Source organism: Oryza glaberrima, chromosome 2 (assembly GCF_000147395.1).
Source record: "Oryza glaberrima chromosome 2, OglaRS2, whole genome shotgun sequence".
In the NCBI taxonomy this organism is placed as follows: domain Eukaryota; kingdom Viridiplantae; phylum Streptophyta; class Magnoliopsida; order Poales; family Poaceae; genus Oryza; species Oryza glaberrima.
In genome coordinates, this window is record NC_068327.1 from 30,310,389 (window position 1) to 30,337,695 (window position 27,307).

Here is a 27,307-nt window from a genome sequence, read left to right on the forward strand (position 1 = left end):
CACTTTTCAAACCATAGAAGGAGTTTATTTGCACCGGTTTTAGAAGATAGGGGATGCGTTACACGGGGTTTTGTGGTCGAGGGATGTGCTTCAATCAAGAGCAAGAGATTAGGGAGTAGTAATAAACTTATTCCTTTGTGCCGTGTGTTGCACACACCGCACAACAGCTGACCTAAATAAAAGGCTTTATGGGCCAGCCATTTTAGCGTCGAATAGGCCCAAATATCGGTCATGGGCCCAACAAAAGCAGACCCCCAAGAAACTTACAGAAAAACCTTCTCCTGTTGCCTTTCAATCATTCCCCAATCAAAAAAGGGTAAGTTTACCATCCTTTTATAAAGTAGAAAATATGGTACCTCTACTACTAATACTAAGTATCTTAAGGTATAAAAAATTTTAGTATAAAATTTAGGTACCTCAAGATACTTTCTCAAGGATTGTAAAATTCCTCGTCGAAAAAACATTATACATGCAGCAGGAGTCATCTCCTTTGTGTTCAGATTTTCCATTGAAAAAAAATCATGAATATTAGGGATGGACCTAATATCAAATAATTAGGAGTGAGGTTTCGAACTCAGGTTGTCTAGCCCATCACCTTGTGGAGCTAGCCGGAAAGCGGAAAACCCTTAGGCGTTTCTCGTTTAAATTTTCCATTGACGAGCGATTAAATTTACGTTTTTTTTGCGGGTAATTAAATTTACGTTTTGCCATATGCAGGTTTCAGGTAATACCATTGTATAAGCTATTTTGTCTTAAAATACGGCATGGCAATCAATTTCCTCATGGTGATTATCTATAAAATGTTATCTTTTTTTTTTTGGGGGGGGGGGGGGGGCAATCTTGTTGTGAGAATTTGTCAATAGTAATTTCCAAACAATATTAACACGCATTTGTTTAAGAGCAATTTCGTCATAATGTTCACATAATTGTCAAGCAAAATTTTCAAGAGTACATTGATACTCATTTTTCTTCCGATTATCAATGTATAAATGTGGACAATCAATACTATTTCTGCTACATCACATGAGGAATTGGGCTAGTGGAGTAGAATCGGTAGAACCATGATGACGATAGAATAAGGGGATAAAATGACATGTACATTAGCATTTACTGGAACTTTCACAGTTTCACTCGTCGATGGCATGCAAAATGTAAATTAGACAATTGCCAAGGGGAAGTTTTTGATGTAAAAGAGGCCCTTTTGCTCTCCAAGGAGTCATTATAATGTTTACCCGGGGCTTGGAACGCTCAAACTATCTTGATCTCTTCTGAAAATCCTGCGTGACGAACTTAAAATTCTTACTGGTAGTTACTTGAATGTAGCACATGTTCCTAGATCGTCAGTTGCTTTGGCACATGGTACCTGGTCGATCGTGGGCCAAAACTCAGGAAAAGAAGCACGGATGGACGGGATGGTACTGGTAGGAGGGGGCCTGTGGAGACCATTTGCAGATCGGGTTCATCCATCCATACGCTTTTCCGGGAAAAAACCTCGTGACACCACCGAACCAAGCATGGCCGCGACGCCAACGCCAAACCCCGGTCACTGTCGAGTCCCCCGCCTAGCTACTCCTCCCGGCACACGCTCGCAGCTCACTCATGGAAACGTCGATGTGGACGCCGCTCCATAACCGGTAAAACTCTCGAGCAGATGCTCTTCCGATTCAGCAGCAAGCCGAGTTGGCGTGCCTCTACGTGTGATGATTTGATCGGTGGGTCGCCTGCTTTGCACGCTGCAAGTCCTCCTCGTCGGGTTCACGCATTTCCCTAGTTCAGATGGCACATCACAGTCTCAACAGAACCTTAATTGTCTGATTGATTCCTCAGGGCATGGTGGAAACAGAGGACATGCCTCATGTACGGGTCAAGATGCACTATGTACTATGTGCAGTACATGTACGGGTACATATTGACTCTCGAGCAGTACAATTCACTACACTTAATCCAGTAATACCTCCGTCCCAAAATAAGTGCAGCCGTGAAAATCCGTGTCCAACGTTTGATCATCCGTCTTATTTGAAAAATTTATGAATTTTTTTTAAAAATAGTCACACATAAAATACTATTCATATTTTATCATCTAATAACAATAAAAATAGTAATCATAAAATTTTTTCACAAAAGACGAACAGTCAAATGTTGAAGATGAATAGTGCAAAACTACACTTATTTTGGGACGGAGGGAGTAGCATAGATTCAGAGTACTACTGTACCAGGGTTGCTGCCATCCGGACTCATACTCATGGTTCAGTTCGGCGCAGAGCAAGTAATGGACGAAGTCATGCAATACGCTGCAGAAAAATGCAGAATTGAAAACGTGAGAGGCTGAGACGATGTTGAGAACAAAGAGTGATAACCATTCTTGTTCTTCAGAACGAAGTCGTTTCTTCAATTCTTCTACACACCCAGCACCGTAGAAGAAAGCATAAATAAGATCATTACAGCAACCGATATTGTTACTTCATCAGTCCTAGTATGAAACAGTCGTGTAATTCCCCTGTACACGTTCTACGCTAACACAACACCCTCAAGCATCTCACAAAATCACACTACAGATCCCGCAAAAAAGCTCGAGATTTTCAGCAAAGCGGGCAGCGCACGAGCCCATTCTCGTTGCAGTCGGGGCAGCGCCGGAAGGTGTCCAGCTCCTCGAGGAACACCTTGCAGCTGCCGGAGCACTCCTCGCACGGCACGAACCGGACGCCGCCGCAGCCGGAGCACGCGTCCAGCGCAATGCCCTTGCCCGCGGCGGCCGGCGGCGCCATCTCGCAGTCGCCCAGCGCCTTGGACAGCTCCCCGGACTCGTGCATGCGGCGGACCTCCTCGGCGCCACCCAGGTGCCTGCCGTCCGCGAACACCTGCGGGAGGCTGCCCGGCGCGCCCAGCGCGGCGTGGAGCTCCTCCTTGAACCCGGCGTGCATTGACAGGTCGCGCTCGTCGACGAGCACGCCGTAGCCTTGTAGGATGGACTTCGTCGCCCAGCAGTCCTCGTACGTCTTGCGGATGCCGCGGAGGCTGGTGAGGTACAGCACCACTTTCCGGTCGCTATCCGGCGGCGGCGGCGGAAGCTGCGGCTCTGGCTCCGGAGGCGGTGACGGTGACGGTGGCGGAGGCGCCATCTTGGCGAGCTTCGCGTCGATCCTCTTCTGGAACGCGCTGACCCGCTCGCGCACGATGCCCGGAAACCTCTGTATCTCGCGCTTCTTGACGCACACCTCGTCGCCAGGGCATTCGCCGGCAGGGGGAACCTCGTCGAGCGCCTTCCGGAAAGCGGCGATGATGTCTGGATCGAACTCCGGTGACCCGGGCGTCGACTGCCCCCGTCGCTCCTCGCCGCGGACGTCGCCCTCCTCATCCTTGTCGTCCAGGCCTTCCATGAGCTCCCACACATTTATCACCTCCGGCTCGCGGGCCGGCGTCTTGGCCGGCGCCGTGGTGGCCAGCACCAATTGCCTCTGCCGCCTCGCCATCTGCTGTGGCGGCGGCGTGGTCTTCGCCGCGCCGCCGTCGTCGCGCCATTTCATCATCTCCTCGTCCCGGTCCCGCTCGAGGCTGAGCGAACCCAGTGTGGAGGACTTGAGCGAGACGGTGTGGTGCACGGCGGCCGGACCGGAGCGGCTCCGCGCGTACGCCGTCTTGCCGCCCCGGACGCCACCCCGGAACGCGTGCCTGGACCCCGTGCAGCCCATCCCCGATCCCTCCACCAAACAACCAACCAAAATCTCCCGCACTGCCACCAATCCAACCCGAACGCACCACTCACCGGCAGAGGAACGACTCCTTGGATCACTGGACCATCACGCCCCGACGCGGAGAGGAGAGATCGATGTCCCTGCAAGGCCGGAGCAAATGCACGCGCGGGAGGTGGGCCACCGCGATGGGAGCTCGACGGCGAGGTACAAAGACAGTTGGGGGAGGCGGCGGTGGGCGAGATCTGATGGCGAGGCCGGTGAGGTAGCTAGGTGCGTGCGTGCGAGCAGGGAAAGGGAAACGCTTTAAGCCGCGGAAGAGGGGGGGGGGGGGGGGGGGGGGGGGGGGAGCGAGCGAGGAGCGTTTCGGGTCACGGGCACGCACCGGTTCTCGCGCGTAAATGTGCGTATTAACTCGCGCGTTTCTGGTCGGGGGCGTGGCCTCCGTGGAGCGTGGAGTTCCCGGACGAACGCCTCAAGGTGGATGGAATGATTGCCCGCTCACAATCCCACGTCATTTAGGCCATATTTGTTTCAGTTTAAAATTATTATAATCTAAATTATTAAATCAAATTACTTTAAACTGGATTATAATAAGCTGTAAGTTGTTTATTTCTCTGGATTATTAGAGGCATCTAATAATAGTGGGTCTTTAGCCACTCAATAATCTGTAAAAAGCTCCTCTAGAGAAGATTACTAGATTATACTAATCTGGCTTATAGATTATAATAATCTAGCATAATAATCTATTTGTTTGTTTCAGTTTACTTCTAATAATTTAAATTATAATAATTCTAAGCTGAATCAAATATGGCGTTAGCCAGGCTGGTGACGGGATTATCCATTTATCCACGTCGGTTATCGAGCGATCAGGCCTTTGGATTAGCGGGTGCGCACCCCTGCGTAGAGGTTTGGGTCGTTTTTATTTGGAGCAGAGTGTTTGGAGCTATTCCAGTGTTCGTTCATTGTCACTCGTCAGCAGGCAGCAGCGCGCTGAGCTCGTCAATTCAGTGTGATCAGTTTGGTGCACTGTCATGTCAGCGCGGTGCCGGAATGGCGTGATTTCTCAAGGGCCGTCGATGATTTAATACTCGTGGGTTGACGTGAATCGGCGATGATGTTGCACCCGAATTCAGGAAATTTTCTTGGGTGTTCTGCCGTACTAGTATCACGTATAGTACTACTCTGTGACGTTGAGAACTTGAGATCGCGTAGCAATAAAACCTGCTACAAACATGCGGCGGTCGCGTTTCAACCTTGAACTGCAGATCGCCGCGTTCCTGAACTTGAATTCGGCACAGCGGGAGAGTGCAGCGACGAGCGATGCGTTGCGGCGGGGGATCACCCGTCGCCGTCGCTCCTCCTGTACCGCAGAGTAATACACAGGTGTCTCACTTTTGTACTCTTCTTCGATAAGAAAACACCGCGCTTGCGCCGGAAAACTGCTTTAAACACTCAGGTGGACGTCCACCCGTTTCTTGCATGTTATCTAAATAGTTATGAAAAATTTTAAAAAAAAATTAACATGATATGTTAATATGTAATATATCACTTCACAAACATGCAAGTTCAAATTCAACTTCTATAAATTGTAACAAAGATAACAAATTTGACTGTGAATATACGTATACTGGTTAGAGTTTAATTTGTTGTTTTTGTTACAACTTGTAGAAGACGAATTTAAACTTGCATGTTTGTAAAGTGATATATTACATATTAACATATCTTGTAATTTTTTTTAAAATTTTTTTATAATTATTTAGTTGGCATGTAAGAAACGGGTGGACGTCCACCCGAGAGAATAGAATCCATCCTCCGCTTGCGCCTGCTCGTCGTTTGACGTTTGGAACGAGAGCGAGCCGGCGTCAGAAAGTTTGAGCCGGACCCGGCCAAAGCTTTTACACAGTCTAACACCGGCACGTCGTTCTCGTCTACTACTCGTAACACGCTCCTCGCTTCCCACAACATTTGAATCTTTGAACGGCTCTGCACGATCGGAGCCAGTCTGGGTTAGACCAGCGCAAGAGGGATTTGAATATTTCCAAGCCTTTTCCGGGCAAAGGAGTATTTGAGTAGTATGTTTTTTTAGTAGTATGATGCGTCGGTTGGTGGTGATCGGTGACTACTCTGCCGACAGGCGAGGTCAGGTGGTGGACGTGAGCGAGCACCGGTTTCCTCCGTTCCCTTCCAGATGAGAACTGAGAAGAGGAGAGTGGTAGTCTTTCTTGGCGCGTGGTTGGCATGTCGCTCGAGCACTCACCTGCCCAGGCGTCCATCCATCCATCTACCAGCTCGGCTTCTTCCTGCTTTCCTAGTAGTCGGTGGTTTGTCCGATTCCTGCTAGCCTTTTGTTTTTGCGTAGTGCACTGCACTTCCCAGCTACAAAAAGGAGTATTGCTGTGCGTGAGCGTGACTGCGTGTTGCCAAGTCCTCCTGATGAGACCGAGGTCGAATTTTTTACTCCCTGGTCCGAAACAGGGTGGATCCGGAACGGACGCATGACAGATATGCCTAATCTACCGAATTGGAGCTGATCGGGACAGGGGATCGGGATTGTTGCTAGCACAGTTGGACCACCGAAACGGGACGGGGGTAAACACTGAAGATTGGGGTCCTATCCCGGCAAGAAAATTGACATTTAGCTACTTTCAAGGATGGGTTTCTCTGTAATGCCATTCCGCCAAGTTGCTTTGCTAAAATGCCTTTCCCACACTCGCGCAACACGCTGCTTCGCCGTTTTTCCAATTTCATCGGATTAACACACAAAATCACGAGTGTTGTGACCAATATGCCCTTGGTCATTCTTTAGGTCAGTGAGACAAAGGGGATCGAGAGTGAGAGAAAGGGAATCGAGATGCGTCAGCTCTTGCTCATGGTGGCGCCCTAGATCGATCTTGTCGGCATCGCCATTCCACCCGCCGCCGCAGTCACCTCTCACCCTCACCCAGCTGTAGCTCACAGCGGCGCTGCCATCGCCATTCCATCCACCGCCGCCGCCGCAGTCCCCCCTCTCGCTGACGCCGAGGGCAGTCTCCGGATGCCATCGTCCCCGACATGAGATAGGAACAAGGTGGAGTCGATGGATTGTACTGCACGGCGACGGCGGGGGAGTAGAGTGGCGGCGGTGGAGCAAAGCGGCACAGCGCGGCGGCGGAGTGGATCGGCAGATCGGCGACGGAGTAGAGCGGCAGCGTGGCGGCGCTGGAGAGAGCGCTGGATTAGGACGGCGCTTGCTGCTTCATTTGGCGCAAAACGATCCCAGGGGCAATTTGGTCAGCAGACAACTCACTTACGGGCTTAATCCGGTGAAATTGGAAAAACGACGAAGCAGCGTGTTGCGCGAGCGTGAGGATGGCATTTTAGCGAAGCAACTTGACAGAATGGCATTACAGCGAAACCCATCCTTAAAAGTGGCTAAATGTCAATTTTCTCTATCCCGGCAGATGCTGAACTCACACTGCTGTTTAGTGCAGTGGAAGTAGCATCTACACCAGTAGTACGAAGCTGTTTGTCACTGACAGTTGATTAAATTACGGTTTTTCCTTTTTGTTGGTTGATTGATTCCCAGTATTACATTAGGTAGATTTTGCAAGGTCTATCGCAGCTCCAACTCTCCAAGGAATGAATGAACAATGGAGCTATGTACTCCCTCTGTTAAAAAAAGGCAAACCCTAAATTTCCGTGTCAACGTTTGACTGTCCGTTTTATATGAATTTTTTTATAATTAGTATTTTCATTGTTGTTAGATGATAAAACATAATTAATACTTTATGCGTGACTTATCTTTTTAATTTTTTTTATATTTTTTTAAATAAAACGAACAGTCAAATGTTGGACACGGAAACTAGGGTTTATTTTTTTTAGACGGAGGGAGTACTGCTTTGCAGCATATCATTAAACGAGCACATGTTATCAATGCTGGAAGCCTGAATCCGGCAACTCGGCCCGGCTAGTCGCGGGGATGTCTCTCATCCATCATGGATCAAAGCTGTCATGTTCGCCCTTAGCTAATCCGGACGAATTGAATGACATACACCGCCTTTCAGTTAGCTGCTTGCCTGCTGAATCAGGAAAAGGGAAAAGGCTGATGATGATGAGGATGCAAAGGTCGACGCCTAAAGTGAACCGAGATCGAGTGCAACCGGACCGAAGCTCGTGGGCGACCACTTGCCGCTACAGCTCATCGCTTCCGTTCTTTCCAGCCATCCCGGTTAATCTAAGGCTCATCAGTCCATGGCTGCTGCTGCACTCATGGTATCGATTCCGAGGCCGTCTTTGCCGGCTCGTCGGATCGGTATCACCATCTAAGCTGGTGTTGCGTTCAATTATCTGAAAAAGCTAGTGATGTGTAATGTGTTATACTGTACATGTCCGGAGAAGCTAGTGTGCCTTCCTATCACTTTCTGGGCCTCCCCGGGCACAGTTCGGCGTCGATGTCGCCATGTCGGTGGTGGCTCACGTACGGTGTCGCCGACGACGTGGTCTGTTCGTGCCGAGAATCTCACGGAGGAGGATGATGGTGTTGCCGTGTTGGCCATGGACCAATGGACGACGAAACGAGACGAGACGGTGCCTGCCTGGGATGGACATAGACTGGAGTACTGGACCCATGAAAACACTGTTTGCTATTTATTGGGCTTGTTATTGCATTAGTAGATTTACAGGGCCGAGAGGTCCCAGTGTGGGCCCGTTAATCTTGAAAAGGCCGAGAGGACAAAGGCCGTATTGTCGAGGAAAAAATTGATAATTTAACACTTTTTCGTTGTCCAATCTATATACTAATATAAAAAGGAGGAGTTGCCCCCTCCAATGCTACAGGCCAAATCATCCGGACTAATCTGGACCGTCCATCCGCGTGCTTCTCTTCCTCCACCGCACGATTTCACAGCCGAGGATTCCACGCGCGAAGACATCGCTCCTCCTCCACCCGCAGCCGCGGAGACCGCGCGCTTCTCTTCCTCGCTCACTCCTCCCAGCGTCCTCGCAGGAGCGACTCCCCGCTGCCGCCGCTACGCCGCGCCATAGCCGGAGCCGCCGCGGCCGTCCTCCTTCTTCCCCACCGCTGCGCCCCGCTCTTCCCCACCTCCTTCTTCCCAGATCGTGCTTCTCCCACTCGGATCAGCCGCCGGAGCCGACTTTGGCCCCTTCTCCGCCGCCGGAACCGACATCGACCTCAGCCCGCGGCCGTCCTTCTTCTTCCCCACCGCCGCGGCTGTCCTCCTCACGGGCTTCTCCTCCGTCCCGCTGCCGGCGCTACGCCGCGTCCTCGCCGGAGCCGCTGCCGTATCGTTCTTCTCCCACTCGGACCCATACGAATCTCCGTCCTCCACCTTCGCCGCTCGCCCCTCTCTCTCTCTCTCTTCGCCCGTGACTCCATCCCCTCCCTAGCCGCTGCCCTCGCGGCCTCGCCATCGCCAATCCCTCCATGCCTTCTCGGGCTCATGGTGGAGGGGCAGGGGCTGCCTTCGGTGGAGGGTTACAGCCGATCCCCATCAACAGCGCCCGCGAGTGAGGATCAAGCTGCCGCTATCGAGCCAAATCAGGCGGACAAGCTGAGCTGACGGTGTATACGGGAGGTAGAGATGGACACCAGCGACGGCGGTGCGTTCGATCCACGCAAAAGTGACCTTGATAGCATGTGGCGGGAGAGGATCGGCGGTGGCGCCTGAGATATCGACAGGGAACATGCTTGCAGATCTCTCTTCCGTCAATGGCTACCACGAGGGTCTTCCCATGGTGCTTGCCCACATTGCCACCTACGCCGCGCTTGCTCTTCCCCCAACTGTCGACGCCCGGCACCATAGCTGCCGAGGCCAAGAAGATCTGGACCATCTGGTCATCTTTGGCGCCATGAATCCGGCCACTTCCGCCAACGGGGCTGCTGCCATCATCGACCCGCCGTCTCGCACGGTTCAATGGGCATCATCACACGCCTATGCTTCATGTCCTTCTTTACTAGCAGGTTAAAAAATCCTTATGGATTTATTTGCTAATCATCTTTACCTAATACATATCTGGTATAATTCTTCGTTGCCTTGGTTTTATTACTATATTTTTAGGTCATCAGGTGGAGAAGCCATCCATATGCTAAATAGGTCTCAAGATAGGAGTGAGCAGCAAGTTCGGTTTTCATTGGGCCATACTCCTCATCTGAACAAACATGTTTACATAGTTTACATAGTTGTTTTACAGCCTATAATAGGAAAAAGAATATTGGATAGCTTGTTATTGTGAGGTGATCTTGTTTGTTGTTGGATGGTATTAATTGATTGATTGTTTTATTAGGAATTCTCGGCAGGTGTGTTGATTTCTATTTTGCTTAATTTTGTTTAATTCTGCAGCCATCATGGCCCAGGGAGTATAAAGTTGAATAGAGCGGTTGCGATGACGGCAGCTCAGCTCAACAATGGCACTGGGCGTGCACTGGGAGGTATGCTTAAAGGAGAGTGTTGTAGCATTTGCATTTTTGGCAGTTAATTTTGAGCACTGGATACAAATCATTGATCTTCTAGAAGTAACATTTTGATTCCTGCAAACTAATGCGGCACCTCTGTCTCAACACTGTCATCAGGCCAGTATGCTCCCCAGTTTGGCACTCCTTGTGGTAAGGGAAACGAGGAGAAAGAAATGACGACCAAACAGGTTGTGAAAGACACCAACGACCTGCATCACGCAAATAAACAGGTATTTATTATTTTGGTTAGTTTAGTTTGTTGTGCAGACACTAATTAAGGCCAGGGGTAGGGGTTGAAGACTTATGGATGAATCCGGTACCGTAACCTTCACATTTGACCGTTCATTAGTAGCTAAATGGACGGCTACCATGCATCTGATACATCAATCTGTAGGCTAATGACATATCTTGAGTTATAGCGATACTTTCTTTAAACAATTGCTATCTTTTTATGTACTGAAATTTGCATAATCCTTATGATGTGTTTTTCTTTAATCATATTTATGTAATTAATACATGTAGAGGATAAGAAGAGAGATGATTAGCTTCTGCATTTCTGAGATGTGAATATCTAACTAGGTATCCAGATCCTAAGAAAAAATATCTTCAGAGAATAGTATCAAGCAAATATTCAGAGAAAACAGTGGACCCATTTTTTTTGTGGTATTTCATACCATTAATCATAGAATTCGGCAGTTCTGCAGTTATGTATACTTTGCACTTCTATTGTGCAAATGTTATGTTACAATATATATGCTGTTCTGAAGGTCCATGACGAAATTCTTGCTGCAATCAGGGAAACAGAGGAGGGACCTCTCCATTTGAAATGCTCTAGGCTACATAAAAAACTGACCTAATCATATGAAACCTTAAGATAGTACATATTATTATTAGACAATATGTTGGTCTTTTCTTGCTAAACCTGAATTGTTATATTGGTGCATAGTGGAATTAGTAAGATTGGTGTGACTAAGGAGATATATTTGAAGTGTATACATTTTTATTAAGTCAATAGACAATGTTTCAGCCTGCAGTGATCGACATATTCAGGTGTCAGTAGAGAGGCACAACATTTATTTGCTTACTGGATTACTTCTAGACAAGGTTTGCTTCTTGCTTTTCTATGACTGACATGTTATAGCTCCGCTAAATGAAGTATTATTACAATTTTAGTGGAGCATTATGATATTAGTTATGCTGATTTAAAATGCGGTAATCTATTGCTTTAGACATGGGAACATACATGATGAATTGACCTCTTGTTATAGTTTTAGTTTCATCATGATTTTTTAGAAATATATATAATATATGAATATTCACAATGCAACATCCTCTGCCTTTTCTTCTTTGGATATATCACACTGAGATAAAAGGGAATTATTAATATGTTAGATTGTGCTATCAGTGTTGATGTGAAACAAAGTTATCATTGGTATTTTTTATCATGGATTTCTATTTTCTAATATCCGTTTCCTATCTAACCAAAGGAGGGAACAACAATCGGTGCATGATCTCTCTACCTGATTTAGACAGGTAACACTATCAAACACAACTTGCATGGGATTTCTATTTTTCTGTTGGTCATGTGGGTTAGTAATGAGGCATGAGAAAAATTTTTCAAATTTGATTACTATAAATTACTGTTACTCTAACATCCCTACTCATGTTAGATGATGTTCTGAAAAAGATTCTAGCCTGTATAGCTTTATGTGCAATGCCTCTTGAGGATGCTGCAGGTTGTGTATTTTCTGAATTATTTGTAGTAAATAACCATACACACATGGATTCTTCTTTATGTTTCTTCATGCACCATTGAAACTTTGATGTGCTAGCAGCCAGGGAGTTGCCATTTTCCTTTCTACATTCTGATGGAGGTAAACTCAACATATATGTCTATGTGAAACCATGTCATTAATATATTTTGGCGTATTTCTGATATAATACTTAAAACAAGTGCTTATCAGTTTTATTTCGAGGGATTAACTGAATCTGGAAAAGTTTTATTTCGAGGGATTAACTGAATCTGGAAAATGGAGGACCTAGATTTTCTAAAGGGTCATCTGATAATATATGTTATTGAACAAGTGTGATCTTTCTTTATTTTTGCTAATTTATTGATACCTTGCCATTTTTTAAGTTCTATTTCCTGTACCAATTTCCTATAATCAATGTAGTTTTTTTTATTTACATAAGTCTCTCAAAGGTATTGTCAAGCTTCTGACCATGCTAACATTGAGGCTGCCTTGTAACAGTGTACCTCTCCTCAAATATCAGAAACATGGTTGGAAGAGTCCATTCTAAATGGCATGATGGCCACAAAGTTTGTTTGCTCCAAGGCCACAAACAGTGTCTCAAAATGTAGTATAAATTTGTATGATCTTCTCTTTAAATTCTAAACACGGTTTTTGACAACTGACAAGTATGGATAAAAAATTCGATGCCTAAAAATATGCAGGAGCCTCAAGTGATATCTTTAGAAGGGATGAGTTTATTGTAATAAACATGAATATATGATGTAGGCTTGGACATTATTTCTAGATTGACATTTTAATTTCTATATAATACATGATTCATGAGTTTGAAATGTATATGTAGTTATTTATATTTTGTTTTTGTCTCATGTGACATTGATTTCATGCATAGGCATATTTTACGATTCTCCTTGTGCTATTACAAAGTACCGTGCATTCGGATTACATATTTGTGGAGACGTGTGTTGCACGTGCATGATTACTAGTTACTTTAAAATTGACACTTGTGAGGATGACGTATGAGACCATCTGAATGAATGAAGATGGGCCAGGGTGTCAAAATAATTGAAACCTATTTTTAAGGGGTGTTAAAAATTACCAAATATCATTGTCGAGGCCACCGTCGTTTTCCTCTAACCCCGCTGTCGTTGCTGCAATGAGAAGAAAATGCTGCTCCCTTCGTTACAAACTAAGTTTTCTTTAAGCTGTTCCCATTTTACCTCAAAATAAGTTATTTTTAGTAATAACTATATTGAAGTTTGCGAAAGTAATAAATAAATGTATTTAAAGTAGATAGGGGCATAATTGCACTAGGATTCGATAAAGTGAAGGTATTTTAAACTTTTTTTAATGGCATGTGTGGCATGGGTGAAAATGAATATATTCGGGATGAAGGGAGTAGTAGTAATCCACTTAAGGGGAAGGAGCAACGTACATCGCGGCCCGTGGGAAGCTAAGTGGTAGTTGTGTCGGCTACCCTAGCTTCTCGAAGAGGAGAATGGGTGGCAGCAAGACGAATGTCTTATGGTGGCCTTGCGAAGAAGCGGAAGATACAACGAGCAGGAGAAAGCATGTCCCGATGAGAGGGGTAGGAGGTTCTTATTTGTGCTCCAGCTTCATCATTGTATCAAGTGGAGCTCACCTGGCTTGAAAGTTATTTGCGCGGGTTAGAGCATCTCCAGCAGGGACCTTAAATCCAGCCCCTATTCAATTTTTGAGAGTTAAGATAAAAAAACTAGATCCAGCAGGGACCCTACTACAGCCCCCAAAATGAGAAGGCCCTCAAATCCTCCCCCCGAGGCCTCAGTCCTGGGGGCTCCGAGCACGGCCCCCATCGTTCTTTTTTTGGCGCGGATAACAATTTTGCTTCGCGCTTTTTCGTGTTATTCCCGCACGGCTGCGACGAGGGATCTTCTCCGGCGACCACCGACGAACTCCCAGCATCTCTGCCAAGCCTGTCCCAAAAGGTAAGACTTTTCCATACATTTGTTTGCCCGTCGTCCACAAGGCCGGCGGCGGCGGTCCATGCGCACGCGCGGTCACCGACCTCCCGCCATCCGCCTGGCCATACGCCGGTCGTCGCGTGCCCTCCGAGACTGCCCGCGCGCACATCACCCACTTGCACGGTGTCTGCCCCCACGCTGGCCTCTGCCCGATCGTATTTTCAGATTTCACTAGCCGGAGCCTGTACACCGCCGCTACCTCATTGATTTTTCTAGAAAAAACTTGAAGTTGGTCATGTGGTGTGGTGGTTGAGTAGTAGAGGAGATATGAGTAGTAGAGTACCAGTCAATTTTTCTGAATAAACTCGTTCTTGACTACCTGTGGACGTGGTGATAGATGGTTCTGGTGGAGACTGATTTGTTTTTAATATTTTTTTGAAGAATTGTAGTGGACTGTCGGCCAGGACAATCTAAATTCTCAACTAGTATATATCACTGTACTTATAGTAGCACTGCATTGTGTAGCACTGTACAATTGTTGCAATGGATTGATTATAACCATATATATATATATATATGCACTGCTTTTTATAGATTGAATGTTGCATACTGTATATGTGTAGTTGGATACGTGTGCATATGCTCTAAATTTTCTTATTAATTTTATGATCTTGTGATGGCATTGTTTTTTACATGGACTTCTACGACGGTGACGACGACGATCTCATTACCGAATGGTGGGATCAAGAGGAGTTGTCTGATGATGATGACTACTACATTGCAGCTGTTCTTCTTATGGACATAGAGCATAAGAGGACCAAAAGAAAGCGTCGTGGTTCGGTCCCAGGTCGTGAGATAATTTATAGGGACAGGTTTGCTAGCAATTTGCGCATAGTGGCTGATTATTTTGCAGATCCTCCTGTATATAATGCAAAATTATTTAGGAGGAGGTTCAGAATGTCAAGGGAGCTCTTCTTGCGCATCGTGGCTAGTGTGGAGGCTCATGATGACTACTTCAGGCAGAGACTGAATGCAGTGGGTCTTCTCGGTGCTACTGCATTGCAGAAGGTGTATGGTGCAATTCGCATGCTTGCATATGACATTCCAGCCGATAGTCTTGATGAAGTCGTGAGAATTTCAGAGAGCACCATGATAGAAGCTTTCAAGCACTTTGTCAAGGCTGTGGTAGATGTGTTTGCTGATCAATACTTGAGGGCACCAATTGCTGAGGACACTGCAAGGTTGATGGCTATAAACACTCCAAGGGGGTTCCCAGGGTTGCTAGGTTGTATTGACTGTATGCATTGGAGGTGGAAGAATTGCCCAATAGGCTGGAAAGGACAATACTTAGGGCATGTGGATGGGCCAACCATGATTCTTGAAGCTGTTGCATCTAAAGATTTATGGATTTAGCATTCCTTCTTTGGACTACCAGGTTCTCTTAATGATATCAATGTACTACAGAGATCACCACTCTTTCAAAGGCTTACATCAGGGACAGCTTCTGAGCTGGAGTTTATGGTGAATGGAAAGAAATACACTATGGGTTACTATCTTGCTGATGGCATATACCCTTCTTGGGCCACTTTTGTGAAGACCATTTCCAATCCACAAGGTAACAAGAGAATACATTATGCAAAAGTTCAAGAAGGAGTGAGAAAGGATGTTGAAAGAGCATTTGGTGTTCTACAAGCCCGCTTTGCAATGGTGAGGGGTCCTGCTAGATTTTGGGATACAGAGACCCTATGGTACATAATGACAGCTTGTGTAATCATGCACAACATGATCATTGACAATGAGCGAGATCAAGATGTAGACTACGACTATGATCAGGAGGACAGTGAGGTGTTGAGAAAGGAGGAATACCAACGGCGTAATAAACCTGTGTTAGAGAAGTTTCTAAAGATACATAAAGAAATTGAAGACCACTAAGGATTTCATCTTTGGACCAGAAGCAAGCAAGAGGTGGAATACCACAAAGAGAAAGGGTACCCCATAAAAAACAAGTTCTTGTAATTGGAATGTATTTTCTTAAACCACCCATAAGAACCATATTCTGACTTTTATCTGGTGAATATCCAACAAGAGGTTCCATTGAATGAATAATAGATCCGGATCCCAAGAATAATAAAGCTTTCGAATAAGCATGAGTGATCAAATGGAATAAAGCAGCTTGATAAGAACCTATACCTAGAGCTAACATCATATAACCCAATTGAGACATTGTAGAATAGGCTAAGCTTCTTTTAATATCTCTCTGAGCAAGAGCTAAAGTGGCTCCTAAGAAAAGTGTTAGTGTACCTATTAAAGAAATGAAACTCATTATCAAAGGTAGGGATATGAAAAGAGGAAGAAGTCGAGCTATAAGAAAAATCCCCGCAGCAACCATAGTTGCTGCGTGTATAAGGTACATGAGCAACTTCGAGATGATCTTGTGGAACATTTGTGGGCGCTTCATGGTGCTCGGTAGTTTGTTTCGTTGCATTTTCTATCATGTATGGGTTATGTTCAATATTTGCTTGTAGGATATATCATTTTCATGTTTGAAAATTTTGAATTCAAATTTGAATCGTGGTGTTTGAAATTGCAAATTTCAATATGGTTGAATTCTACGCGCTAGAGTTATCTATGTTTGAATTATTGTGTGTTAAACTAGATATAAATATAAATTCTATACTAAAATAAAAGAGAAAAAGAAATAGGGGCTAAGATATGGAGACTACTGCTAGACATAAAGGCATATTTAAGGTCTTAAAGCATTGGGGGCAGCCCCCATTTAAACTTTAGGGACTCTAGAGTAGGGGCTACTACTGGAGATGCTCTTAGTGCCTGTAAATCTCAGAGAAAGATGAGACTATAGTCACTTACATGTGTCTCACGTTATTTTTTATTTTTTTATGACTTGGTTGTCACGCCAGCCAAGCTACTCTTAAATTTTAAACTGGTTTTAATACTTCGAGAGGCGATAAACCAGGTTTTTGCTGTTGAAAGATGTGAATCGGATTAGGTCAATTTTTGGAGGGAATTAAAATAGACTTTTATCAAATACAGATGATACAGGCTGAACTGCTGATACTTACCAGAAGCCCATTTCAAATTCGGCCCAAAATTGTAGAGACCCAACACCAGAAGCTCCCAACTCCCCAAGGCAAGAGCGGCCCGGCGTGAGAAGCGGATTAGCCGAGGCCGAGAGCCGGGGGAAGAACCGAAGAAGATTGCCGTGGCGTCCCCGTCTCCCTCCTCGCCGTCACAGCGCAGCCTTGCGCCACCGTCTTCGTCGCACGCCGGATTCCAATCTCCCCATCGCGCCATCCGCTCCTCCTCCTCCTCACCACATGCCCGGCTCCACGGCCTCCTAACCCTGCGGATTCCATCCCATTCCCCCTCCCGAGGCCGCCCGAGATGTACTACGCGATGCGGCTGCGCTGCCTCCTCACGCGGCCGCCGGTCTCCCTCGCCATCTCGGCCAGCGCAGGCGGCGGCGAGGGATGCTTCGCCAGGAGATTCGGCGCCGCCGTAGCGCCGCGGCCGTGGGGCGCGGGGCGGCGGCTGTGCCGGTTCTATGGCTCCTCGAAGGGCGGCGTGGGCAGCGCCGAGGCGAGGAGCGCCGCGGCGGCGGAGGGGAGCAGCGGGCGATGCAGCGAGCAGGAGCACGCGAAGCTCGGGGAGAGGGACCAGCAGGAGTGGCTGAGCGGCGAGAGGTTCCTCACTGATTGCAAGCGGCGGGAGTCGCCGTTCCTCACCAGACGGGAGAGGTTCCGCAACGAGTTCATGCGCCGCGTCGTGCCGTGGGAGAAGGGGAACCTCACGTGGCAGAATTTCCCTTACTACGTCAAGTATGACGCGCGCACCACCTGTTCGGTACTTTGTTTGAGTGAGTCACATCAGTTTTCTAACGACGAGAAATTGCGTTTTTACTTAATTTTGGATCGCAAGTGAGAATGCGAGGCGGCTGCTGAGGGAGTGTACGGCGTCCCACCTGCGGCACAATGGTGTCACATCTGAGTATGGTTCTCGTTTGCAATCCTCTGGGGGGAGGATATTGCTCCAGAGCTTACCAGGTATTGAGCGGACATGCTGCAGATACTAAGTGCTATCAAATGCTTGTGTTGAGACCTATTTAATGCAGGAACTGAGCTTTACAGGGAGAGATTAGTAAGAGCTCTCGCACACGAGTTGCAGGTGCCGCTGCTGGTCCTGGACAGCAGCGTTCTAGTTCCATATGTAAGATACTGCACCTTTATACCTATCAAATATATAAGAGTGGTTGCAAACTTAATGTAACTCCTAACTTGTAGGATTATGGGGATGACTATTCAGAAAGTGACGAAGAGGATGAACATGATGAGTCAGAGGACGAGGAATCTGATATTGAAGATGAAGGTGATGAAGATTGGACAAGCAATGGTGAGGCTAAAACCGATGAAAGTGACGATGAGGATGCTCTGAAATCTGTGGAAGAACTGAAGAAGTCTGTTGATCGCCTCAGAAAATTGGTTCCATGTACTCTTGAGGAATTTGCCAAGGTTATATTCTGTTAGCCTATCCAACATTCCAACCATAACAAGAAATAAGTTTTTGTATTTCTCTTCTCACAAAATATTTCATAATTTTGTCTGTTTTTCTAGAAACTATGATTTTTCTTATTCAATATAAACCATGCGGCATCAATTGGTGTCCTTTTCCCTGCAATATCTGCAAACAATAGGTCATTCTAAGTTTCCAACGTTAAACAATCTCATGGAAGTAATACAATAACATAAGTAAAATACCCCGTGATAAAAACATAACTTTTTATACTAAAAATGTGTGTTTCTTCCAACAACTAAAAAACATTTGTGTTGTCATTCTAGCATGGACCTGAATCATAACCTTATGCGCTGGTTCTTTTATCCTTTCTTACTTGAAGAAAATTAAGCTAGAATAATGCATTAGTGTTTTCCAGTATCTGCCCCGAATGCTGAGTTTTCTTTCACTTGTATGTCTTGTTGATGATGCTTCTTCATTTGGTTATGATTCTAGAGAGTTGCTGGCGCAGAAGAAGGCACAACATCAGAATCATCTGAAAGTCCTGAGTCATCAGAGGAAGATAAAAGGCCTTACCAAAGGGGTATGGTATTTCATTGAGTACTCTATTTTAAATCAAGTTAAAATTCTCTCTTCCAAACTTCCTTATGGTTCAGTGGAAAAATTGGAACTAGTTACTTATTTCAATGCCTATTATCAGGAGATAGGGTCAAGTATGTTGGATCCTCAGAAGCCTTTGAAGCAGATCAGAGGTGATCATTAGATGTTGGCTCTTTTGCTCTTTCTATAGTTTTTCATCATGACAACCTTTGATCTTGCATCGAGTATAAGCAATTCCGCAGTGATTTGGATTACCTTTCTTGTTTCGTAGTTTGGCACCAAAACCTTAGCTATTTATTTAGTTTTCCTGATTTAGAAATTTTAACATCTAGCAACACAGGGCTCCTTATTTCTGAAGTTGTGCAATCATATTTAGGTGTCTCTAAGTGGAAACGCTCCATGTTCCTATTAGAAGTTACAAAGTTTATGATGTGCATGCCTGCACATAATTATGTATTGCATGCTACAGGGTGTGGGTGCCCACATGCATCTGCTTGTAATTTTCATGTCTTTACATGTGGTGCACACAAGAACATGGTGGGTTGATTTGTGGTTTAGTCTTGTGGGTTTGGGTGGATTAGTATAAGAAAGTGAGCAGTAAGTTTACTTATGTTGAGCTTGCGCACGCACGCAATGGTATATTATATTTTGTCCACTCGTATTAGTGAAACTTGAAAAACAAACTTTACTTCTGGTTGTTTGTTATTTCTTCTACATGTTAGAAATTACGCCACTATCTACTCTTTACCGTAGTTTGAAGTTGATGTTCTTCATGCAAACACTGATTTGTACCATATGTATCATATACAGGATCATTTTAGGGAAAGTACCTACTAAAGATGGCTCAAGAAATGCCTATACCTTTATTAGTGGCAGGTGGGTGGATATATCTTTCCCATGTGAAACAGGATAAAAATGGTTTTGGTAGATCTAAAACCTCAGGGAGGCATTGCTCTCTGTAATTTTGAATATTTTGGAACTTTTGCAAATCCGATCAGTTGAAAGATATTAGCAAAAGACCCTATGCTGCAGTTGCTTAGGAGAACTGGTTTCTCCATTTGTCTTTTTGATCCTCTTCATTTCAAGTGGTGTTTTTCATAGTTTCTTAAAGCAACCAAGCTATACACTCTCTTACTGTTCTGTGTAAACTTATCATTACCATGAATTTGTGAAACAAGGGTAATGTTTCTACAATTGAAAATTACAGGACTTTATCAAAGGGACAACGGGGAGAGGTATATGAGATCAATGGGGATCAAGTCGCAGTCATATTCGACCCTCTTGCAGAGAAGCTGCATGATGGTGATAATGATGCAACTAGCAAGGAGGAAAATACTGAAGCATCCATTTACTGGGTTGATTGTATGCTTCTATCCTTTTTCATGAACAGTTTTGTGTTCAAGTATTTGATTTGGAAATTTCAGGCACCTTGACTTCATCTCGTTTCCTTGTGCTTAGCTCAGGACATTGTTCATGACCATGATACTGAGTCAGAAGATTGGCATATCGCAATTGAAGCACTTTGCGAGGTGATTTATCAAACGATGTATTGAATTTTGGTGTTACATACCCCCAACATTTCTATTTTGTTGTTGGCTAACCCCATGTAATAATTTTTACCTGCCTTACATGGTTATGAATTTAGGTTCTGCCATCTCTACAGCCAGCAATTGTCTACTTTCCAGACAGTTCCCAGTGGCTATCTAGAGCAGTTCCAAAATCAAATCGCAGAGAGTTTATCCAAAAGGTAGAGGAGATGTTTGACAAACTTACTGGACCAGTAGTAATGATATGTGGGCAGAACATATTGGAAGCAGAACCCAAGGACAAGGATAAGGAACCTGTAAGCTCTGCAAACTTCTATGCATTTGAATTTAACCAATAAAACAGTTTTTGTTAGTTCTTATTTCTGTTGTGGACATGTACAGCCGGCGCTGATGTTCCACAATCTCTCTCGCCTGTCTTCGCTGGTAATTGCTTGGGATTTAGTTCAAATTAATACATGTTTATTTTCTAGAACAATTTTGCTATAATCACTAATCACAAAACAACTTCTTCCCTTGTGCTAGCAAGACCGTAAGAGTACATCAACAATACAGGTCTAAACATTGTTTGTTTAGTTCCTGCATCCCTTTGAGGATGCAGTGCAGTATTCTGATAGGTTTTGTCACTTTGTTTTCATTGACGAGCTTGGTTTACTATGGCTGTGCCCATAGATTTGTGGAGTTAACCCTTCATTAGTTTCTGAAAAGGGGTGCAAATGAACCAGCTTATTTGCACAAACCAACCATCAGCTTATATGCATTGTTAAGGAATATAGACTACCTTTACATAAATAGGTTATTCCTTTACGTATTTAGGTCTCTAGTACTCCTATGTATTGCCTCCTTGGGGCTATTATCCAATACAAGCTATATTCATAATGCTTGGATCTGTTGGATGGAGTTGCTGCCAGCACTAGCGAGGATGTTGGATTGATGGCTACAATTCGGATCTTTGCTCTGATGCCATGTTATGGATATAGCTTGTATTGAATAATAAGCCCAAGGAGGCAACATATAGGAGTACAAGAGACCTAAAAATGTAAAGGAATAACCTCTATTAGCCACCTTTATATTCTTAGGCATGACAGGCTGCCAAGTCAGTAAGATGCGCTTATAACCACCTTATCTGTAGACGATTACCGACGTTTAGTGCTCCCTATAGATTGAATAGAGAATGTGGGTCATTGAATGATTGCACATGGTTTACTCCTGCCTGTGGACATGCTTTTTCTTGTAACACAATCGCAGTTTTGGTACCCAAACTAAACGACTTTTTAGTTCCTTATAAATCATAATTTGTTGTATAAACTATCAAGAGCATGCCATAAGGTAAGGATATTGGGATGCTAGTTGTTTAGTTGTAGGAATTATGATTAAACCTCCTTTTCTTTTCCATTTGCACTGTTGAAAAAACTAACTCCCTTTTCTGACAGTATCTAACTACTTAAGCAAAGGTTTCCATTTTGTATTTCACAACTGGCACTTATTTGAAATGTTTATATGCAGCCATCATCACTAAAGCGATTGGTAGGGGGGAGACCAAAATACTCAAGATCCAGTGGCATATCGAAGCTGTTCACAAATAGTCTTATCGTTCCTCTTCCTGAGGTTTGTACCATTTGCTAATCTAGTTTACAAAGTTATGTTATTCGGAATGAACGATTAAGTAACATATGTGTTGATGTCATGATGGCGTTTATAATTGAATCACTGACTTGCAATGCCTAGTGCATCCGTACTAGTGAGCTTTAGCTTGGAGGGCCTACCGCCTGTGACTTTGTCTCTGTTTACTTACAGGAAGATGAGCAACGACGAATTTTCAATAACCAGATCGAAGAGGATAGAAAAATTATTATTTCAAGGCATAACCTTGTTGAATTGCACAAGGTTTGGATGCAATGCTTCTGCTTCCAGTTATCTGCTGCCTATGTCATGTAGCATTACTGCTTCCTCTCATGTAACTAACAGTAAATCATGATTGATGAACACAGGTACTTCAAGAGCATGAACTATCATGTGTTGAGCTTCTGCATGTGAAATCTGATGGTGTTGTTTTAACAAGACAAAGTATGTCTACTCAATATTTTCTGCTCAGACATGTGCTGAATTTTCATATGATATCAGTTGTTGGCTTTTGTTATGTGCTGGTGCATTATAGAAATAGATAGAAGGAAAGATCTTTTCTTTAAAAAGTTCTTTGGGCTTCCTGCCAACTGTTTTGATTAGATGCTGCTTTCATGTTTTGGGTGATTTTTTCTATGCAATTCCCAATTAAGTCATAGGTTTCATTACTGAGTCTATACATGTGGTGGTGCTCCTACATGTAAAACCAGTGGAATATGGATTTTGAATCAGTGAAAGTTTGAAAACTTATTCTAGGTTACTGGTTATAGACTTCTAGAGTTCTAGTCAGGTGGCTGCATAGGGAGATATCTTAATTATCCTTTGAAATTAATGGGTATGTTGCAAATAAGTTGGAAGGACAAAATACAACAGCTTACAGCCACTTCTAATCTGCTATGGATGCTAAATTAAAATTTATTTTGTTCCTCCCTTACCAGCTAGTGTATTGTTGTCTGCAGAAGCGGAAAAGGTTGTTGGATGGGCTAGAAGTCATTATCTTTCATCAGCAGTTCTTCCTAACATTAAGGGTGACAGATTAATCATCCCCCGTGAGAGGTACTTCATTTCAAGATGATAGTTATTGTACTAGGGCACTAGGCCAATTTCCTTTTGCCAGGTATTTACTCTAATTGTTGCATTTTGTGAAGTCTGGATGTGGCCATTGAAAGGCTGAAGGAACAGGGCATTAAAACTAAGAGACCCTCTCAAAATATAAAGGTATTTAGCTTCTATATTCCGCAAGTTGACCTTTTCCACATCTCTATTATCTGCCACCTTCATAGTTTTTATCTGATAGTCCTACTCCTATCCGAACTCATAAGTTCCCTAACTTCAGAATTTGGCTAAAGACGAGTATGAACGCAATTTCATTTCTGCTGTTGTCCCTCCTGATGAAATTGGAGTGAAATTTGATGATATTGGGGCACTTGAGGATGTTAAGAGGACGCTGGATGAGCTTGTTACTCTTCCAATGAGGAGACCTGAACTTTTCTCCCATGGGAATTTGTTAAGGGTACGCCTTCGTTTTCTGCTAAACTTATTATTGACTGTTCACTAGCTCTGCTGTATATACCATGTGATCTTGAACATCCATTTAGGTCATCATTGTCTTCTAGAAAGAAATTACTTTATTTTGGTATGAGCTCAGAAAGCGAGGTGTGATGGATTGCAGGAATAATATATTGTTTTCCTCCTTGCATCAGTTTTAGACTAATACTTTAAAATGGTGTTACATTTGCATAATCTTTCCAAAAGTTCCTTTGTATTTGAGTCAACATTGAGTACCATAATGTGTAGTAATCACATGGTTTTAGAATGGAGATGTTACTCTTACTCAAGTGGTCCTCCGATGGCCAGTTGCTATATCAGGGGAAAATGAGATTGTAAAAAAAAGCCTGGTATTTGAATTGACCCTAAAATATTTGTTAAAGACTCTTTACCGAATCATTATCAGTATTTCATGGACTTCAACTAGTTGATTCTCTTTTGAATGTTGGACCTATTTCTGATCTCTTAGGTTAAATATGTTAAAATCATACTATAAATGACATACTTATATCCTGACTGTTCAGCGCTAGTGCTTATGGTATTTGCCATGCAAGGTGGAGTTGATGATGCAAGTATAGCAATGTCTATAAACATCGTAAGAAATACATGCTGCCTTTCAAGGCAAATAGATAAAACTAAACTGGGATATTCTGCAATTGAAAGCATCATCCTTTCTTCCTATACATTTGCAACTCACTTAGTGCAGTTATTGCTACAAAGAAGTCACTGCAAGAAGCCACATCATCACTTTTCTTTGACATCCTTTAACGGTTCAGATTAGCCCATAGTCTTTCTAACCTGATGAGTCCTTTTTTGGCTGTTAAATTAATCATTTTCTCAGTTCCATATCTAACAAATTTGCAACAGCACTGTACGCACTAATATCCTGCAGCAACGCACAGGGTGTCATCTAGTTTCTTACTATTTTCCTTTGGTTCTTGACAAATTGTTGCTTAGAATTCAGCTATCTTAATCTGACTGTTGGATGCCCTAGTAATTTGTTGTATTCATCTTATTCGGGATTTAAACATACTTGAATTGAGTTAGCTGAATTTTTAATGTGACATGGACCCCTTTTCAGCCCTGCAAAGGTGTTTTGCTCTTTGGGCCTCCTGGAACAGGAAAAACACTCCTGGCAAAGGCACTTGCAACAGAAGCTGGAGCAAATTTCATCAGCATAACTGGTTCTACACTCACATCAAAGGTAATTTGATTTGACTTGTTGCTGTTGCAGTAAAGCTCTTAAGGATGGCGTACTTGGTGTGACCCAGTAAATTACAAACATCATTCAACTAGTTAAATTTCCATACTTACCTATTAGCTTTTAGACAATTTTGAACACGACTTTAGTGTGGGACAACTTTTTACTAGTCGCCAGCTAAGTCAACATTTTTTTTGACTTTTGCCAAAAGAACAGGAAGATGGCCAAAACAAGAAACCGACCCCTCAGCCATTTTTGGCCCATAGAATAAACTTTACATGTTTGATTTGGATCTGAAACTTTTCTGTGCAGATTTATGTTTCCCATGACCAAAAGGGATAAAAGGTGAAGCAAAACAGTTTCTTTTTAAAGTTTTACACACATGTAGAATAGACATATCAAAAATCAAAGGATAAGTGAAACAGTCTGCATATACAATTCTAGATAAAAGGGCAGTCTATCTACGGGACCAACTTGTCAACCTATTTAAGATGGCGAATTTAAACTTTCAAAAGATTTGCTTCGTTTTGTAACATCACACGCCAAATTGAGACTTCTGAGTTCACATGTGAACTGAGTGGGTCCTGCTTTTTCTTAAAACATTGATTATACGAATGTAGTTGACAGGTTGAGGCCTTTTCTCTTATGTTAAATGTCTCCTGCTGCTTTGCATGAACAAATGAAGCTACTGATGTGAATCCTATCATATGCATGAGGTCTCTGTATGTCCCTAGATTATACCAAAGGATCCTCACTCTTTAGTCATTTTTGTTAGTGGGTGGTTGGGGCATGGGATGATAGTGGACAAGCTTGTTTTGATTGAATGTATGGTATGCATAAATGCAGGCAGAGTAGGTGGATGCAATTTTTTAGAATGCTCTCCTAAAATGCTATTTGTGATGTTTGCGTTTCACTCTGCATCTTATATTCACGGAACCAAATAAGTAAATTTTGAGATTCTTTAGAAGATTCATCCTCCTGCACTGTCCCACATAGATAAAGGTTTATTTCCCAACTGAGCACCACTTCACCGCTCTGTTTTCTTTGAACAGTGGTTTGGAGATGCTGAGAAGTTGACAAAGGCCCTTTTCTCCTTTGCTAGCCGATTAGCTCCCGTTATCATATTTGTGGATGAGGTATGTTTACTTAAATGAAACAAACAAGTGCTTATATTCCCCTCCTATGTGCTTTCTCCTGGTATGATATAATTTAGTTTTGACATAACAGGTTGACAGCTTATTAGGCGCAAGAGGTGGTGCATTTGAGCATGAAGCAACAAGAAGGATGCGGAACGAATTTATGGCAGCTTGGGATGGTCTAAGGTCCAAAGAGAGCCAGCGAATCCTTATTCTTGGTGCGACAAATCGTCCATTTGATCTAGATGATGCTGTAATACGGCGTTTACCTAGACGGTAAATTTACATTCACACTATTGCTTCCAGGATAGTAATATGGTGATCTAGCAAGATTTTCATTGGTTATTGACTTTCATGATCTACAGGATATACGTGGACCTTCCAGATGCACAGAACCGAATGAAAATTCTCAAGATTTTACTTGCTAAAGAAAACTTGGAATCTGATTTCAGATTTGATGAACTTGCCAATTCCACTGAAGGTTATTCAGGAAGTGATTTGAAGGTATCACATACACCAACGATCATAATATCTTTTTTCCTGTGGAAATTGGAATTGTTCTGGTCCTTCTTTTCTGCCATGTGAGCAGGCAATCTGAATTTCCTTTTCTGCAGAACCTATGTATAGCTTCAGCATATAGGCCAGTTCATGAACTTTTAGAAGAAGAAAAGAAGGTAAACAATTCTATAATTATGGAAATTATGTGGTCTCTCATTTTCACTAACTTTAACATCTTCTGTAGGGAGGTCCGTGTAGCCAAAATACGGGTCTAAGACCCCTTAGACTTGATGATTTCATTCAAGCAAAAGCCAAGGTATTGCAAACTGCAAACTTAAGATTTTTTTTCTTTTAGCGCAGTTCTCTGCAAGTAGTATTTTGTTCACATTGATTATTATTTCCCCCATTTAGGTAAGCCCGTCTGTTTCGTATGATGCGACGAGCATGAACGAATTAAGAAAATGGAACGAACAGTATGGTGAAGGTGGCAGCAGGACGAGATCACCTTTTGGGTTCGGCAACTGACATACTGTATACACATCTGTACTAGTGATTCTTCAACCCTGTTGTATTTGTAACACCAATAGGCTGCCTAGTCACAGGAGGAGGTCTCCCTTTTTTATTTAGAGCTATTTATAACGTTGCAATCATTTTGTACCATAGAAAAATATCTAATGAAATGGCTTCTTTTTTACCTTCCATACCGGCTGGTGTTATCATTGTACAATTATGAGAAGATCAGAAATCAGGTTAGATGGACTGAAAAGGTCAAAAGGAGCCATAAGTAGCTCCG

General features: G+C 43.6%; 3 protein-coding genes and 1 long non-coding RNA gene across 6 annotated transcripts; 3 read left to right on the forward strand and 1 right to left on the reverse strand.

Annotated features, from left to right (window-relative positions):
• Positions 1 to 2,183: 2,183 nt before the first annotated feature.
• On the reverse strand, positions 2,184 to 4,018 carry LOC127761323 (uncharacterized protein At3g28850-like). The gene has a single exon (XM_052285597.1). The coding sequence runs from the start codon at positions 3,687 to 3,689 to the stop codon at positions 2,580 to 2,582; it is 1,110 nt and encodes a 369-aa protein (XP_052141557.1). The 5' UTR covers positions 3,690 to 4,018; the 3' UTR covers positions 2,184 to 2,579.
• Positions 4,019 to 8,595: 4,577 nt separating this feature from the next.
• Positions 8,596 to 13,529, forward strand: LOC127763601 (uncharacterized). Its single transcript, XR_008015727.1, has 3 exons — positions 8,596 to 9,651; positions 9,749 to 10,119; positions 10,261 to 13,529. It is a non-coding gene; the product is annotated as an uncharacterized LOC127763601 (long non-coding RNA).
• Positions 13,530 to 14,530: 1,001 nt separating this feature from the next.
• On the forward strand, positions 14,531 to 15,769 carry LOC127762654 (uncharacterized). Its single transcript, XM_052287127.1, has 3 exons — positions 14,531 to 14,672; positions 14,751 to 15,134; positions 15,273 to 15,769. The coding sequence occupies exons 1-3, from the start codon at positions 14,531 to 14,533 to the stop codon at positions 15,767 to 15,769; spliced, it is 1,023 nt and encodes a 340-aa protein (XP_052143087.1).
• Positions 15,770 to 16,993: 1,224 nt separating this feature from the next.
• Positions 16,994 to 27,215, forward strand: LOC127762456 (uncharacterized). Of its 3 annotated transcripts, XM_052286978.1 has the most exons (24): positions 16,994 to 17,673; positions 17,774 to 17,898; positions 17,967 to 18,061; positions 18,136 to 18,363; positions 18,860 to 18,947; positions 19,065 to 19,116; positions 19,775 to 19,840; positions 20,172 to 20,326; positions 20,423 to 20,493; positions 20,610 to 20,807; positions 20,893 to 20,934; positions 22,015 to 22,116; positions 22,306 to 22,395; positions 22,500 to 22,575; positions 23,091 to 23,187; positions 23,280 to 23,349; positions 23,468 to 23,644; positions 24,761 to 24,883; positions 25,933 to 26,016; positions 26,108 to 26,292; positions 26,382 to 26,520; positions 26,631 to 26,690; positions 26,759 to 26,830; positions 26,926 to 27,215. In XM_052286978.1, exons 1-24 carry the CDS (start codon positions 17,240 to 17,242, stop codon positions 27,037 to 27,039), a joined length of 2,943 nt encoding a protein of 980 aa, XP_052142938.1. In that variant the 5' UTR covers positions 16,994 to 17,239; the 3' UTR covers positions 27,040 to 27,215. The 3 variants fall into 3 exon arrangements, with proteins under 3 accessions (XP_052142938.1, XP_052142939.1, XP_052142941.1); XM_052286979.1 differs by lacking the exon at positions 20,893 to 20,934; XM_052286981.1 differs by lacking the exon at positions 19,775 to 19,840.
• The last annotated feature ends 92 nt before the right edge of the window (positions 27,216 to 27,307 follow it).

Coding starts and splice junctions, on each gene's coding strand:
- LOC127761323 (XM_052285597.1), bottom strand. CDS start 3,689: ATGGGCTGCACGGGGTCCAGGCACGCGTTCCGGGGTGGCGTCCGGGGC.
- LOC127762654 (XM_052287127.1), top strand. CDS start 14,531: ATGGACTTCTACGACGGTGACGACGACGATCTCATTACCGAATGGTGG. Junction 14,673..14,750: donor GACCAAAAGAAAGCGTCGTG/GTTCGGTCCCAG, acceptor ATTATTTTGCAG/ATCCTCCTGTATATAATGCA. Junction 15,135..15,272: donor GTTGCTAGGTTGTATTGACT/GTATGCATTGGA, acceptor TTGGACTACCAG/GTTCTCTTAATGATATCAAT.
- LOC127762456 (XM_052286978.1), top strand. CDS start 17,240: ATGTACTACGCGATGCGGCTGCGCTGCCTCCTCACGCGGCCGCCGGTC. Junction 18,364..18,859: donor CTCTTGAGGAATTTGCCAAG/GTTATATTCTGT, acceptor TTATGATTCTAG/AGAGTTGCTGGCGCAGAAGA. Junction 22,576..23,090: donor TGTTGTTTTAACAAGACAAA/GTATGTCTACTC, acceptor TGTTGTCTGCAG/AAGCGGAAAAGGTTGTTGGA.